This window comes from Mchenga conophoros, linkage group LG12 (genome assembly GCF_057382185.1).
Source record: "Mchenga conophoros isolate Kocher_MC1m ecotype Shallow Benthic linkage group LG12, M_conophoros_male_GT1.1, whole genome shotgun sequence".
Taxonomy (NCBI): domain Eukaryota; kingdom Metazoa; phylum Chordata; class Actinopteri; order Cichliformes; family Cichlidae; genus Mchenga; species Mchenga conophoros.
The window spans coordinates 36,051,325-36,067,720 of NC_140537.1; the positions used below are offsets into that span (position 1 = coordinate 36,051,325).

General features: G+C 41.0%; 2 protein-coding genes across 2 annotated transcripts in view; one reads left to right on the forward strand and one right to left on the reverse strand.

Moving 5' to 3' along the window:
* The first annotated feature begins 533 nt into the window (after positions 1-533).
* On the forward strand, positions 534-11,116 carry tmem175 (transmembrane protein 175). The gene is made up of 10 exons (XM_085295536.1): positions 534-4,459; positions 4,889-4,927; positions 5,459-5,556; positions 5,656-5,707; positions 6,117-6,152; positions 6,244-6,327; positions 6,494-6,658; positions 6,841-6,919; positions 6,999-7,134; positions 8,221-11,116. Exons 1-10 carry the CDS (start codon positions 4,256-4,258, stop codon positions 8,891-8,893), a joined length of 1,566 nt encoding a protein of 521 aa, XP_085151662.1. The 5' UTR covers positions 534-4,255; the 3' UTR covers positions 8,894-11,116.
* Positions 11,117-11,157: 41 nt separating this feature from the next.
* cds1 (CDP-diacylglycerol synthase (phosphatidate cytidylyltransferase) 1) overlaps positions 11,158-16,396 on the reverse strand; it is a 30,928-nt gene continuing 25,689 nt past the window's right edge. The window contains exon 13 of the mRNA XM_085295537.1: positions 11,158-15,188. Within this exon, the coding sequence (XP_085151663.1) occupies positions 15,053-15,188 (136 nt within the window). The 3' untranslated portion in view covers positions 11,158-15,052. The remainder of the gene's footprint in view (positions 15,189-16,396) is intronic.

A 16,396-nucleotide genomic window follows, 5' to 3' on the forward strand; every position in this document is an offset into this window, starting at 1 on the left:
GTGTTCACTTGTTCAATAAAGTTCTGTTAAAAAAACCCAAACTCTTATTGTATTTAATCAGCTAAATTTGTAATGAGTGTAGTTTTGGTTTTTGTTTTTTACTTCAATTTCTTTACTTCAATCACTTTTCGTTCATAAAACTACGATGCAAATGCTTGAGTATTTATTTTTTTAGAGTGTATTAAAATAACTTTTTTGAAAACTACATTTGAACATTTTACACTCCCATGAACACTTTTTGAGAAACAATGTTTCTATGAAACTAGTTACATAGGGGACATAAGAGGCTAAGCAGGGAAGCTAAGGGAGAGGAGGAGTAAAGTGCGACCGCCTTCGTCAAGAGCAAGAGCATAAAAAGGTACAAAAAAATTGTACCTGCACAAACCAGCACAAAGGTAGCACTAAAGTCGATCATTTTGGTCTGTTTTGGAGCAGCCTGGGGGGGATGGTGACCTTTGAATGACCTATAAAATAAAGTTTAATATCTCAAAAACCGCAGCAGCACAAACGCTTATTGTACCTGCACAAATCAGCACAAACGTAGCACTAACCGCTCCGCCTATTTGCCTTTACGTTTCAAGTGGGTGGGGGGTCAGCTTCACTCTGCTTATGAAGCATACTAGTAATTATTTTTATATTACCAATGGAGCGACATAATTTCAGGGTAAAAGGGTGTCTTGTAGAGTTAAACCCATCTGAACCTGCAGTTTCTCTTAAATAGTCAGACTATTCTTGCATCTCACAGATCAATTTTTGGTTTTCTGCCTGGCTCCATAACCTATCATCTAACAGCAGTGACAACAAAAGCTCTGATACACTCAGTGCATGTGAGGTGACCTAAAAATTATTCAGCTCGACCCCTTCATGTCTATAAAATTGAAACTGCTGATTGTTATACTGATTTATGCTGTTCTAACTTTTAAGACTCACTTTTAAGAAAATTATTTTAGAATCTGGACTTTTTTCTGTTCATGAAGAGATTTTCCTTTCATCCTTGAACCAGGAAGCAGGTTCAGCAAATTCTGACACCGTTTTGCTCCAGTGGACCGAAGAACATGAATGTTTGTCCACATGAAACATGATGTTTATTTATTTATGTTTGATTTAGCATCGCCCACTCAGTCATCCTTTTAATCTTAACAGATTGCATTTGATATGTAATTTAATTATTCAGCAGTAACGTGACAGGGAAATGCAGGCGATTGCAACTGAAGATACAAATGTGCATCCAACAGATTTCTGTGATTAAGAGGAAATGATGTCGACAGTCAGGGTTCCATCTTTCAAAATGTTGTGCAAGATCACTTCGTGACTATGTGTCATCATGTGAAGATATTTCAACGTGAAACTGATTATAGTAACATATGTTGGATGTTTCAGTCCAGAGGAACTGGATGACAACTTGACAGCAGCCTCACACAGCAAGAAAGACGCAGAATTCAGATTTTACTTTGAGCGATCATCCTCTGATCGCTGTTTGTGTTTGCTGTGTTGACAGATTGATTATAAAAAGACTTGTGCTAAATATAACAAGAAACTAATATCTTAATGGGATTTCATTGGTTGCAGTGATGTACACTAAAGCTAATGAACGTTGATATTGACTGAATGAGGAAGGTGTGTTCAGGTACAGCAGGAGGGGAATGCCGTTAAAACTGTTGCTCTACTTTCTCCTCTTTTATAAGGTCATATTTACTGCAGGTGCACATGTATGTCTGTCTGTCCCAACCTCAATGAGCCAAACTGTTAATATTATATGTTATGTGTGAAAAGCAGACGGACTAATTTATGCAGTGCCTTGTTTGGCTGTAGATAGAAAATTGTCTTTATGTGAACACGTGTGGAGTTTTGTGTTTTAAATGCAGGGCAGCACATCACTAAAACTCAGGTACTAGTGATCAGTCCCCCTGCAGCTAATGTGAAGCCATTTTTCAGCAGATGAAATCTTACTTACCACCCTCTCAAATGGCTGGCTGCTGGTTTAATCCATGGATCGTGTTGTGTCAGTGGGGAGATCTAGTACACATTTGCATGAACAGTGTTGAGGATGGAGAGCCTTGGATGCTGAGATGTCATTAGGAGCGACAGCCCCAGGCACTGCCAGAGGCACTGGCTGCAGTCGCCGAACCTGGGGTTCTTTAAGACCAGTGGAAAAACATGGGACCGGAGCCAGACTCAAGACTCTAGACTCTCCTCGGGCTTTGGCATGCTGTTCCTGACCCCAGGTTGTAGCGCTGCTGTGAAGCCCCTGAGGCTGAGATGATGCCAAAAGACACGAAGAAGGAAAAGCAAGAATGCAAAACAGCAGGGGGACAGTAATTAAAAGAAATATTCATATTCAATCAAAATGTGCTTGAATATGAATAAGTGGGAAATAGCTCTGTTTCCAATAAGCCAGGAAATGTATTTAAATTATTACTGTAAATGCTATAAATATAAATAAATAATACATGTAAACCAGAAGCAAAGTCCTGCTATAAATAGAGAGCAATAAATGATCGGACCTATATCATCGCATATGGATGCAGACATGAGCTACAGTGACATGACATCACTGTAAGCCGGGTAGAGTTGCAGCACAACAGGTGGATTCCTCATGAAAAAAAAACGGACCTGCGACCTTCTTCAGCAGTTATGGTGTAATGTCGCCCTCTAGAGGCAAAAGAGCCTCACATGTGTAAGATTGTAAACAGCCTTCAGCCGGTTTTCTGCAAACTCATCCATATCAGAAACTTCCACTGAACCCCCCACTTCAAAAACCTTTAGATTAAGGAATCAGCTTTTAAATAATAATGTCTGGAATACAGAATGTTTAGTTGACCTTAAAGATTAATTTATCGGGTGCATCCCAAAGCAACACACATCAAAAGTAAGAAATTAAGACATTTAAATATTAAGGAGAGGTTAGAATATCTTAGATTCGTCATGCCTCTTTAAGGGAGACCAGCATCTAAAATTAATATATTTAAAGTCAGTTAACATATCTGTTTTGTTTTTTCCTTATTTTTCTCTCATAGACGCTTTTTTTCTATTCTGTGGCATCAAAAAACCCTAATAGGGTCATGTCACAGCAGCACAGGACCACACAGGTGTTTGTGGGGGCAGCCAATTATCAAAATGTTGGCTTAAAGGGGGAGGGGCTAAAACTGCTCGTTTCAGACGGATTATGGTAGCTGCACCAGGGTCCAGAACAGAAATAATTATATAGCATTAATATGAACTGAGTCATGCAGAGGTGATCTAGTCGAGTTACTGTGTGGGAAATATGGATCTTAAAGTTGAGCTGGTTGAGCTACTCTGCTCCCCTGAAAGCTCGTGGTAACAATAACTGCTAATTAAAAGTCCTTTCCAGTGGCCATTGTTGATGTGGAGTTTGACTACTCATCAGGGATGTCAGACTGTTGTGGGCCACATGCAGCTCACTTTGATCTTAAGTGGGCCAAAACAGTAAAACTCCCCTTTGTGTGAGTGTAAGGATAATTAACTACACAATTAAAATCCCTGGGATATCTTAAAATAAGAAAAAAGAAGTGCAGCTTCAGCACTAGGTCTCAGCTTCTCTACACGATAAAGAAATGCTGCTGTAGTAAATAAAAGAAATCAGTCAGCACGAATGAATAAATGTAAAATGTTTGAATAGCCATATGTTTGACTCTACAGTAAAACAACCTTTTCTGAACATCAGCAGCTCTGTGAACAGGATCTTATGCAATATCATAACCTGCATTTAAAGCTAAATGAACACAGCCACAGTTTGATTTGGTGGCTGCTGTTTGAAGAGTCCACTTTGCTTTTGGCCTTTTATGTGAAGCTGCAGGTTCTGACAAAGAGGTTAAAGTTCACCGTGGCCTGCTTGGCTAGAATGGCAGGTCACAGGTGCAAATACCTGCTAATTAATGGCAACAGTAACGGTTTGTTGGTCCAGTCAGACACAAGGTGTCAAATTGTTATTCAGTTAATTTGATTAAAAGGCACCAAAACCACAAACAGGCCCGGTCAGGTGACTTTAAGTGGTTTTAAGACCCACATCAGAAGGCAGCTTCTAACACACTCAAATAAAACCACTGTGGACCACGCCAGATCAGAAACACAAAAATTACAAAGTTCTCACCCCGAGTGGCTCCTCTCGCTTTAACAGACGATCTCCGGTGAGAACAGGAAACCAGCCGGGCTGCTGCTTCCTGTTTCCCCGCCTTCAGTCAGCTGTCTGTCCGCTGTGTGTGGATGAGCAGCACTCCCCAGCAGCTCCTCCAGGATGGGGGAAAACGACGACAGCGACATCATAGAGCATCACGTCGAGGAGGAGATGGAGAAGAAAGGTGCGAGGAGCTACGCAGCTTCCTCCTCCTTCCTGGAGAGCGTCAGTCCGTCCGAGAGAGAGGGCCACAGCAGCACCCAGTCCTCCCACAGACTGCTGGCCTACAGCGATGCTCTCATCTCCATTATCGCCACTGTCATGGTAGGAAACACGCCGAGCTTTGCAACACAGTCACAACATTTAGGTGATACAGTATTTGCAACAGAAGAAGCAAAACCAAACAGCAAAAAGTCCCACGGAATAGAAAATTCACAGTGAAGCGCAGATACGCAAATATTCCAATTCATGGAGCTTCTTCTCTCAACTGTTGTTTTACTGTCATAGTCAGACCCATCACACTGAGACAGGAAGAGAAAAAAATCTTATCTGCAAAATCTGTAACAGTGAAAACTCCAATTAATTTCAAAATAAATAAATAACACTTATAGAAAGATTTCTGCCTAATTCATTACTGCTAATTGGGTCTCCTGGCCCCAAACACGCTGATCTAAGAGTCTAACATATCTGTGTATGTGCAGCACTGTATGTTTGAGTTGATCTGTCTCCTGATACAGTTTCATTTATCCACAGATTTTACCTGTTGCTCACACCAAAGTGGAAAATAATGAGGTAACGTCGGACTTTTTAAAAACGTATTTCAAGTTTTAGCAAAGCCGTGATATCCTTGTTATTCAGCTGAGCTTTCTGATGCAGCTTCTGATTTTGCAGTAAATGTAATAACAAGTTAACGTATTGTTTGTATTTACACTCTGCAAACTGTAAATAAAATCGTCACCAGCAGGGGGCAGTGTTTCTCCTGTGGTTACACTGAAATGCTTTCAGATGTGTGACGCCTGTTTTTGTTTTTGACGGTGAATTTTAGCCCCACCCTTATTTTCTTCAGGAGGCTTTGACGGGACGCCATTGTAAATGTGTTTCTAATGATTTGTTGCTGGTTGAATAAAGGCTACACTGACTCATCGCACCATCTTTTGGTACAAAATGGTATTACACCAAATTGCAACCTGAACTGGATCATCTTCCAGGTTGCTTCTCCAACATTCTCTGATGATAACTTTAGTTACTTTTGGAAGTTTTAAACTATCTTAATTCACATTAAGGACCTATAACAGGAAAATGCTGTAAAATCTTGTATTGCAGGAATTGAGGGAGAGTCTTCAGGGTCTACTCACCACAAAGATCGGCGTTTACTTGATGACATTCCTCATTGTGACTGTTGCCTGGGCTGCTCATATCAGGTTAGTAGTAGTGGTAATAGTATTAGTACTAATAGTATCATAGTACTAGTTATTTCTAAGACGCCCGTTTTCATTCTTTCTCTCCTCGTTTATCTTCAGGTTGTTTCAAGTTGTTGTTCGTATCGATGACTGTCTCGCACTTCTGAACCTCGTAAGTATAAAAATTACTTAAAGTGTTTTCAAAACGATAATGTCATTTTTTAAATTTGTAATTTAAGCCTGCCTACAAGATAATCTCAGGTTTTGTTTATCTCATGAAAGGATGATAATGAATGCATACTGATGTCTGTTTTTTTGATCAGGTGACATGCATCCTTATTTGTTTTTTATCCATGTCTGCATGTTGTTTGTCCCACGAAGCAGGGACAAGATGTTACTTGAGACTTACATGTGCATATACTCTTACTTAAATTCACCTTATGCTTACAGTTAGGCTGAGCAGAGACTATAGGCCTGTATAAATTGGCTTCAAATTTCATGGTGTTTTCTGTCAGCAGTCACATCATTTAGAGTATTTTGGTCATTTTTAGTCTGAACTTCTGCTTTTGCTTCTATTTCAGGCCTGCATGATGCTGATAACCTTCCTCCCCTACACAGTGAGTCTGAGTGTGTGAAACTGTTGACCCAGAATCAGTCACTGCTGAACGAACGACGCTCTCATTCAGTGGTGTCATCTACACTTTGCAGTTTTCTTTAATGGCGACCTTTCCTGAGAACATCCTCGGGATTTTACTCTTCTGTGGTTGTGTGATGGTGATCGGCGTCATTCAGGTGAGAAACTTAAACGTTAGATTGTCATCCTTCGGTAAGTCTGCTGCTCTGTTCAGTTTCCTAACTTCATTGAACCATTTATCTGCCTTAAGGTGTTGGGCGGCTGAAGCCTGTGGTTGCAGGGCGGTTTGCGTACGTTGTAATCCCGTGTGTCTTGTTTCTGTAGTCGGTGATTGTGTTGTACGCCTTCAGCCGCCCCTTCCTCCTGAATGAGCAGATCCAGATCTCAGAGAACCAGACCTTCTACAAACACCACATCCTCAAAGTCATCATGAAGGTTCCCATCATGTGCTTCTTCGCCAGCATCTTCTCCTTCATCTTCTTCCAGCTGGTTGGTGCTGCTACATTTATTTCCTTCATATTTTAAAAATGGACAATATATAAATGTCTTATTTTATGATTATAGGTGATCTCCGCTCTCACATTTCTTTGTTGTTTGCCAGTGAATAAAGTAACAAATCCAAAGCTGGTCAGAAACACTCTCCCAGTATCACGTTTTCATTTCTTCCTCAGTCTTACGTTCTCTTGGCCATCGTCATCTTCCTGCCTTACATCTCCCAGTGTTTGAAGTGGTGTCGCAGCAAAGCCATCGGTAAGAGCCGGACCGTACGGGAACTGTAAATAAGTGCTGACCTCTGGCCTTTGTACCAATCAACCCTCGTCCATTTCAGGTCAGGTGGAGGAAACTCCAGACTCCATGTTGTTCTACACCTACCTGCCTAACGAACCCCTCAGCAAAGAACGAGTGGAGGCTTTCAGCGACGGAGTTTATGCCATCGTAGCAACGCTTCTCATCTTGGACATATGGTTCGTTTCAGCTTTATCGGCTGTGCAACTTTCAAATATCCTTTGGGAGGGGCCTGTTTTACTGTCAGAGGAATTGAGTCAGTTTTTTGGTCATTTGGATGATCTGAACATTTAAATAGTCCACTATGAAAATCTAAGGTTAAAAAAACTAATTTGGCATAAAAAAAAAATGAAGGAAATGGTCGAAGAAAAGTATTTTTGACTTCAGTGTAAAGATCAGAGCCTGGTGACGTACCAAGAGTTGCTCATAATGATGAACTTCTTAGCATGATGATGTCCTTTAATAAATTCCCCCGAATGTTCGGACTAAATCCTGTCAAAGAAATGTTCAGAAGACGTCATGGCCCCTACATAAGGGGAAAAAGGAGGGTGGACAGTCGAAACAGTTGATGTAGACGGTGTGACGTCTGCAGTTTATCGAGCGTGTTGTGGCTGCGAAGCTGCACACACCTTTGATGAAGCCCCTCTTTGAAAGTTAGACTGACCAAAGTTTACAACATACACGTTTTAGTAAATATGAGCAATACCTAGATTTTTCTAACCAGTGTAAAAGATGGGCGTATTTACCGCGATGTCACCGATTGGTTTTTTAAGTCCCGCTTTGAAGCCTTGAAATGAGAGCTTCCAATGTTGATTGCAGAAAAACCAAGTGTGACAACGAGGGGAAGAAAATGTTTATGAATGTTGAGGCCATAAACTTCTATAGGAAGCCGAGTCATCCTGCAGCCACAGCTGTCACCATCTGGTGGTCGTCAGATAGAATGCACGATTAGGCACCTCTGCATTTGTGGCATCTCTTAAACTGTCTAAATTTGCACCAGTTTACAGTATTTTTATTCATAACTACAATTTTTTGTTGGATGTTAAGACTCAAAATCAGGAACTTTCCAATCGAGGTCACAAATCTCAGAGTTGGCATCTGTATCTTTAATACACTCACTAAAAATACTTCAAAAATCAGTTTTGTATAAACTTCTCTGAGTAGCAGTGATTCTGTTACATTTTCTAGTGTGGGTTAAATGTAATACAAAGGTTATAATTGGAAAAACCTTCTAATGTTTAACTTCTCCGGTTCTTTCCTTCTAGCGAGGACAACGTCCCAGATCCCACAGTCGTGCAGAAGCAGTTTGGCGGCAGCCTGACAGCGGCTCTGCGGCTTTACGGCCCCGAGTACCTCGCCTACTTTGGTTCCTTCGCCACCGTCGGCCTTCTCTGGTTTGTCCATCACTCGCTTTTCCTCCATGTCACCAAGGCAACGCGCTTCATGGGCCTGCTGAACACCTTCTCGCTGGCGTTCGTCGGAGGTTTACCGTTAGCCTACCAGCTAACGCACGAGTTCCCGCCCAACTCTCACAATGAGCTGGAAGCCATTCAGATTAGCTGTGTGATCATTTTCTTCGCCGGTATTTTTCAGCTCGCCATTTGGGTGGTCGCTCTGTACAACGAACAGGAAACTCTGCACCCCTACGTGCGATACGGTGGACGTGAGCACGTGCTTATGCTAGCTAAGCTGGCTCTGTACCCCTGCATAGCTTTGGGGACGTTTTTCCTCACGTGCATTTTGAGTAAATTTAGTGCCCCGATTTTCCACCTGATGGAGATCACGGTGCCTTTTGCTTTTCTAGTGTTGAGGATTTTGGTGCGTCTCGGGTTAGCGCTGCTGCGGCTACTTTTCTGTCCTGACAGGTCCGATCGGAGGATCGTCATAGAGGAGGAAGCTGACGAAACAAGAGTGCCATTTAATGCTCTAGTTACATAGGGGACGTGGACAGGGAACTGATGCTAACTGACAGATCTGAGAGGCAACGTTGCTGAAGGGCTTGGTCTGTGAATGTGCTTATATTTGACCTCATGAGGAGCCTGCTGGGCTTCACACCGGCAACAAGATAGAAAGCATTTAGACCGGTTTAAATGTTGAGAGCATCGGTGTAAATGGGATTAGATATAAACCATGTGCACTGAAGGAGATTTATAAGGGAAATACTTAGTGGAGCAGAGCGGTGGAGAGCAGAGCTGATACTGACGGCCAGAGCCTATTCGTTCATTATTTTCTTTACAGTAACATGAAGAGTACCAGTGCAGGTTTAATCAGCAGTTAATCAATGTGATTCAATCATTGTGTTTTAGTTTTATTACTTCATGTGCAGAGCACGGTCCGTCCAGCCGCTATCAGTTAACTGAGCCTTACAGAATAGCCTCTAATCACCCACCGAGGATTTTCTGAGCATGCTCAGACGCCCCCTGCAGGACATCCATGAGCTGACGGTGTGGCAGGAGAAGTCTTTCTGTCAAACTGGTCTCCTTTGTGACACGTTAGCAATCGGACGAGGCTTTAAGTCTTGAGTGTTGGCACTTTAAAAATACTTCTAATCAGGAGAGGCCATAACTTTTCAAATTGCACTATATTTCCATCACGTGTATGTTAGTGTCTAATAACCGCAGTAATGTGTGACTTTTTTAAATTTATGTCGCTATTGCATCGTCCACATCATGCACTCTGTATACGTTACCTTGACTACATGATTATTACGTCCCGATTTACAGAAAATATGTGAAAATCCAAGTTTTAAGGCGTCGCTGTAGCTTCCTGGGGTGTAACGAGGGTATTTGCAGAGGCCCGATTTTGCCCTGAGGCCATCGACTGTATGTCCGCCCGCCACCACCCAACCCACCCGGCTGTCCTGTCTCTAAAAAGCCCCCAAAAACTAAATAAGTTTTCCCTTCACATATATAGCAAGTTCAGGTGTCTTGTAAATGCAGTCTGTCATTTCTTGAAGTGTAAAAAAAGCTAAATTTGCACAATAATTAATAAGGCGATAAATATTTTAGCCATTACTCCAATATTTTAGATTTCTACATTTCAAAAAATAAGTTGGAGAAATCAAACATTAAATAAACATGTAAATGTAGAACATGTCAGATTATGCATGTTTGAGGCTTGTTTTGTTTTTGCATTAACACCAAGTTTTATGAAAAACTGAAGATTTGGCAGATAACATTAACTGACCTAAACAAGTCATTTTTTTAAATGGGGAGGGTGGTAAACCTTTCTCCAGTAGGGGGCGCTGTTGTTATTGATGTACTGAAGCCACTTTAGTCCAGATGTGTTGCTCCATGATGCTGATATTTGTTTGTTTTTTCGTCTGACTCAAAGAAAACTATGATGCACTTTAATAGAAACCTTCCAGAGGATGCAGAAAAGTTTGTCTGTGTTTGCTTTGTTTGTCTGAGTCGTTCTGCTTTCATATCCCGGCTGCACTACAGTGCATCGTTTTAGTTTGCGGGTATTCGTAACTGATCATTCAGGCCTTGTACTTGTACAAGTTAAATGCAGGATATCTTTCTGTTGTCTGGCTTCACGAACCCCGACAGCCCCAATCAGGCCAAGCAGTCACACGAAGGTTGTTATCAAGCTGATAACATAGCTAATAGCATGATCACGTGGGCAGCAGTGACTGATTTTTATGTAGTGCACTACTAGAAAAATCTGAGGTGGTTAAACACAAAACAGACTGAAAGCACCGTGGCTGCTGAACCACCTTTGTAATACTAAAACCCAGGTTTAGTCTCAAGTTACCTGGATAAGCCAAAATCCTGCTGTTGGTGTTGGTGGCTGTTATTGGTAGGAGCAGCAAAGTTGTTAGTTTTGTCACTGTATAACTTTCCCATTTATCCTGATACTTCTCATGGTGAAAATAATGAACACAAAATGGCATTAACATCTTTATGTATTACAACCCAGTCACTTCTTTGCTTCCTTTAGAAGTTACATTTTTATTGTCTTTATCTGCTCGGTGGTGTGTTTAAAGCTCAGAGTCGATAGGAAACGTCTGAGCAGCTCTTTATGCTTACATGTGTGTTAGTAACGGCTCTACCAGTGCAAACTCCACAATTGTTCTTTCACTCTGTGCAAAATCTCTCTTTTCCTAACTGTCAGGCTTTGTTTTGTGAATAAATCTGAAGTTGATCCTTTAATGTAAAAGTGTCTTTTCATTATCAAAAACACGAATCGGAATAAAAACATTTTAAAGAAAAGTCTTTATTTACCTCCGTACATTAAACACCTTCACAATCTCTCTATTAAGATATCAGTGTGTTTATTTACCGTACTTTGTATTGCCCCTAATATTAAACAGCATTATTCCTCAGTAGATACACATTTTCCTTATCCATCTCATTAGAAAACATTTCTGCTCAAATCAAACCAAATGTACACAAAATGATAAATTAAAAACAACAACTGAAAGTCTGCATCGTCACCTGACAGCTACCTGTTCTCTTTTCTACCTTTGTGTGCAACGTGGTAGGAAAGTATAAATTAGTATGCACGTGTGTCGTGGAACTACAGCTGTAAATATGGAGTCTCAAGTGTCCCAGTGAAATAATATACATCTTAAGTATATCAATTAAGGATTGATTAGATAGCCACAGCTATAGCTCACCTGCTGCTCATTCGCTCCATACTTTCCAGATTACAACCTGAACTGTGCTGCTTAAAGAGAAAAAAGGTTAAACTGGTAGTGTGCAATAAACAGGCGTGGGTAGGACTAAAAAGAAATATTAGATCGGTAGAAGAACAGCAAACACTCCAACACCCACTGGGAAATGAATCCACACCGTCAGACTGACCGATGGTGTTGATTATGATCATTATGGGAGCTGAATTTAAGAGACTGGAGGAATCAGTAATATAGCATTTAACAAAGTATATCTATTTTTAAATAAAAGGCACTTCTAAAGTTCGCTCATTATCCTTCCAGACAATACACAGTCATTACCTGGGACAGCAGCTAGTTTATATACACATTTTGAATTAATTTACGAGTCACATTATTCCACTGGCACACTCCAGGCTCCATATAAATCCATTCTAACATAATTCTGAGTCAATTCCTGCTCCACTTTTGGTCAGATCTCTTTAGTGTTGACACGTCGGTCCAGACGTCTGCGTCCTTCGCTGCTTCTGTGAATGCTGAGGGGTGCGTAAAGAAAAGCGCGTAAAGCGGTAGTTAAAACATTTACACAGTACGATACAGCTGGTCCCAAAAATTCAACCTGAACCGCTCGTTCACATCTTGGAATCTACGGTGAAAAAACGAACAGAACAAACCGGACGAATAAATTAAAATATCCTCGTTGACCAACGACTGAAGCGTGTGAACACAACACAGATCCAGATGTCAGCACTCCAACCCAATTCCAAACTCTCACCTTCCAGGTTTGAGTGTTTTGGGATGAGCAGGGAAAGTCGGGACAGGAGAGATCTGACTCCCATCTGACTCCCAGAGCTTTTTCACTAACAGAAGAAAATCAGTGTTGATCAAACAGTGCTTTGGTAAACGTCTCTGTGAAAGGATCTGGATACAAACAGAGAATCTCTTTGCAAACGTAGCGTCGTAACACGTGAAAAACATAAATACGAATCATCACATTTCCTCTGACATTAAAAGTATCCGATCCATACTCTAAAGAATCAAACTACAACTTGCATTTATAGCTAATAAAACCACCTCCCAGAGTTCTTTGTACACCTAAAGAAGTGTTTTATATACTGTACATACACTCCATCATACAGTATATAGGCTCTACATTTAATCTCATGTTATCATTGATAACATTTTGTATTGCAATCTACATTCAAACTTAGAAAACATTGATTTGATGTGCAAAAACACCCTAAAGCATCCAAAAATGATCTGATGGAAACCTCCCCCTCAAACACCACCACCACCCCCACAGATCAACTAAAATCACTGGTTGAAGGAAACCGTTTCACATCTCGGGAAATGTGCTCATTTGTTTTCTTTCCAAGAGTCTGATGTTAAGATTCAGTCCTGTGTGAGCAGCGAGTCATTCCTCTAAAGCTCACAGATCAACACGCGTCCTTCAAACTCTCTGTCACTGACTTGCTAATTAGCAACCCTGCAGAGTAAGGAGTAAGGATACAGAGACCAGAGGGCAGCTTTGCAGGCTGTTGCAGTTTTCCACCAACTTAAAGTTGTTCCCTGTGTAATCTAATCTGTACAGTGCGCGTTTTAGGATTTTTGTGAGGATGGAAATGACCTCACTGCCATGGACGAATATGTCTGTGGATCCAGATATCAGGGTGGGGATTAGGACTAATTTCTGGAATTTTCTTGAACATCACAATTTTTTCTGTTTCTTATATTAATTATTATGCATTTGTATTGTCGGGATATAAAATTTGCAATTTTGTCCAATCTCTAGAACGATAAAACATTATTTCAGTTACATCATGGATTCAAATCTGGACTGAGTCAGGCGCTGCGCCTCTGGTTACATTTTTAAAGTCAAATCCAAAACTGCTCAAGTGAAACGTCGAAATAGACAAACGACGAATAAACCAGTTGCTAGACTGACTCTAGATTCCAAATAGGCAGTGACTTCAATATAAACGTGCTTCCTCTTTCTTTTGGGAAAAAGTAAGCTATGCATTTAGCGTTGCCTTGCAGGTATTCTCATCTCCAAACGGCCCATAACAAACCAGGAAAAACCCGGAACAAGGGAAATGAGTCGTAAAGGAGAGAAATTAGTACAATAACTTTTACACTTGCATACGAGTCTGTTTGAAACTGTTCCTGCCCACTCATGTGACGTTTATGTGGGATTTTTGGGGTTTCTCTGTATTATTGTAGAGTCTTTACCTTACAATATAAAGCGCCTTGAGGCGACTGCTGTTGTGATTTGGTGCTATATAATAGGTATAGTAATGACACTATAAAACTATGTTCTGCTGCTCCACATTTGTGACTTTTTAAAAACTTTTCCATTGATCTTTATAATATTTTCTATATTTTCTACTGTATTGCTGTGCTTATAGACAGAGAGGACAGTGCTACTGATCTTTTTATCAGCTCAAAGACAGAAAACCACTGACTACATTTCCCACAAACCACTATTCAACCTATTCCTTTAAATTATCTTTTTTTTTTTTTTTTTTTTTTTTTACAGTCAAGCAAAGGGTCACCCAAACACCTCTACATTGCTACCTGTTAAAAATCTAATTTCTTCATGCTCAAAGCTACAAATGAGTTACATCTCTTTTTTTTTTTGCATATCACTTCTCATAGCTTAAAAGTCTTTTTCTGCAGCAGGTCACATAAAGTAGTAATATATTATATGCATTGATTGCTAAATAGTTTCAGTAGATTTATGTACAACATTATTCGAGTGCTGAGTGTGCAGCTGATGCTGTTAACATGCCTACAGTCGTTTGACTATTATTGTGCGAGTTATTTTAGATTTAGTCAGAAACCTAAAAGCTAAATGTTGTCGAAGTGGAGACTAAGCATGGCTTCATTTAGCAGTATGTTTGACAACCCTGCTGCATCACTACTTCACCCACACCCAGGTCTGTTTGCTGTAACTCAGGTCCACGTGCTCAACACTTTGGGCCCAGTTTATGCTGGTAAAAGCTTCTTAAATCATTTTTAAAATCTAAATGTAGTGCAATATTTGCCGTCCACAGCGAATCTGCACGTCGACCCTCCACTGAGAAAGCTGCGTGCTTTACAGTCACTGTTGTTGAGCGAGTACATCTTTTTCTTCAGTGTGTGTTTTAAGGATGACGGCGGCCCGTTCACTCGTGAAGCGTGCTGCAGCTGATGCCGGTCCAAGTGAAAAGCAACGCAGCCACCTTTCTTTTCCTTTTTGTTTTTAGTTTCTTTCCTACTAGATTGTTCCTTGTAGTCACCTCAGGTTCAAAGTTGTGATCTTGAGCTGATTGGAAGTTGAACGAAGAGCCGACAGGATGACGATGGATGCTCCGATATATGCCAGAAATCACACACATACCATACGGCTGTTCTGCATGCGTGCCTGCGTGTACATGCTTACGCCAACTTTGAAAACCGTCTCACACGCTCCCAGGTCATCGCCCTGTGGAGGTGGTGCCGCGTCACTCGGCCTGGACAGCAGCAGGTGGGAGGATGCCCTTGTCTCTCAGGTGGGACTGCAGAGTATGGAAGATGCCGAGCTGCTGCTCAGGCTGGAGCAGCAGCAGTTGCTGCAGCACTTTGCTGGGGTTCGGACCTCTGCAAGAGGAAAGAAATTCAAGCTTCAAGTTTGGCAATTAAAGCAAAATAAAGCACGAGAGCACTCAAACTTTCCTTTCATCAGGGGGAAGGCGAGAACCTCCAGTAACCACTACAGAAAAAAGGAACCAACAAGCTGCAAGTGACGTTTTGAACTACTGACTGAAATTTCACAAAGAGTGAAATACATAGACTGTACGTAAAGATGGATGGATCGGCTTGAGCTGAGCATTTCGGCCGTCGTCATCTTTTCAAACTAGAAGCTCTTGGACACCGTTGGTGGTCATCTGATTGTTGGGGTTTCTCTGTATTATTGTAGAGTCCTTACCTTTCGATATAAAGCACGTTGAGGTGACTGCTATTGTGATTTTGCACCTTATAAATAAAACTGAACTGAAGTTAGCCGAGTTGGATTGACATTTTTGAAGAACAGTTACAGAAGTCAAAGTATTTTTGCTCGATGCCCACGTTAACGTCATTTTGAAACAACATCCACCTGTTTATCCTGATGGCGAGTGAGACTGATGTGAGGTTTTTCAAATAGCTTTCCTTTGACATCTGGAACGTTTTGGATTATTTAAACCAGACCAGCTATATTGTGTCAGTAATTTTACACAATCTGGTAAAATTTGATTCCAGTGTCACCTTTAGTCACATGACCCTCTGACCCTGACAGCATGTAGCCGGCGGTAGGGCTGCTCAATTAATCGAATTTTAATCTCGATTACGATCTGGGCTTTCAACGATCATTAAAAATGACTGAGCCGATTATTAGCCCCTCCCTCGTGCTTTACTCTCGCGCTGCTCCGTGTGGCAAATCGAGCGCACCTCTCTGCGTTTCGAACACGTGTCACAACAATTAAGAGGACCCGAGGGAAGCTCGGAAAGCTAAGCAGAAGTTATTTGGAGAGGAGAGTGACTGCTGTTGGTTGAAAAGAGAGGTAAAAACCCTTCAGTTGTGTGGAAGTCAGACGCGGAGTCAGACGTGGATCAAGTAGACACAGTGTGTAAACTTTGCTACAGTGTCGTAGCTGCACCACAGAGCAACACTGCAAAGTTCACTAAACATAGATGTTTACATTTTTCATTTATTTCTTATATTGCAAACATTTGCACTGTTATCAGTATTTGCACTATTTTATATTATTTTTTGACAATCTTGAAAGTCATTATTCAACACATTGTTATTGTTAAATAAATATCGTCAA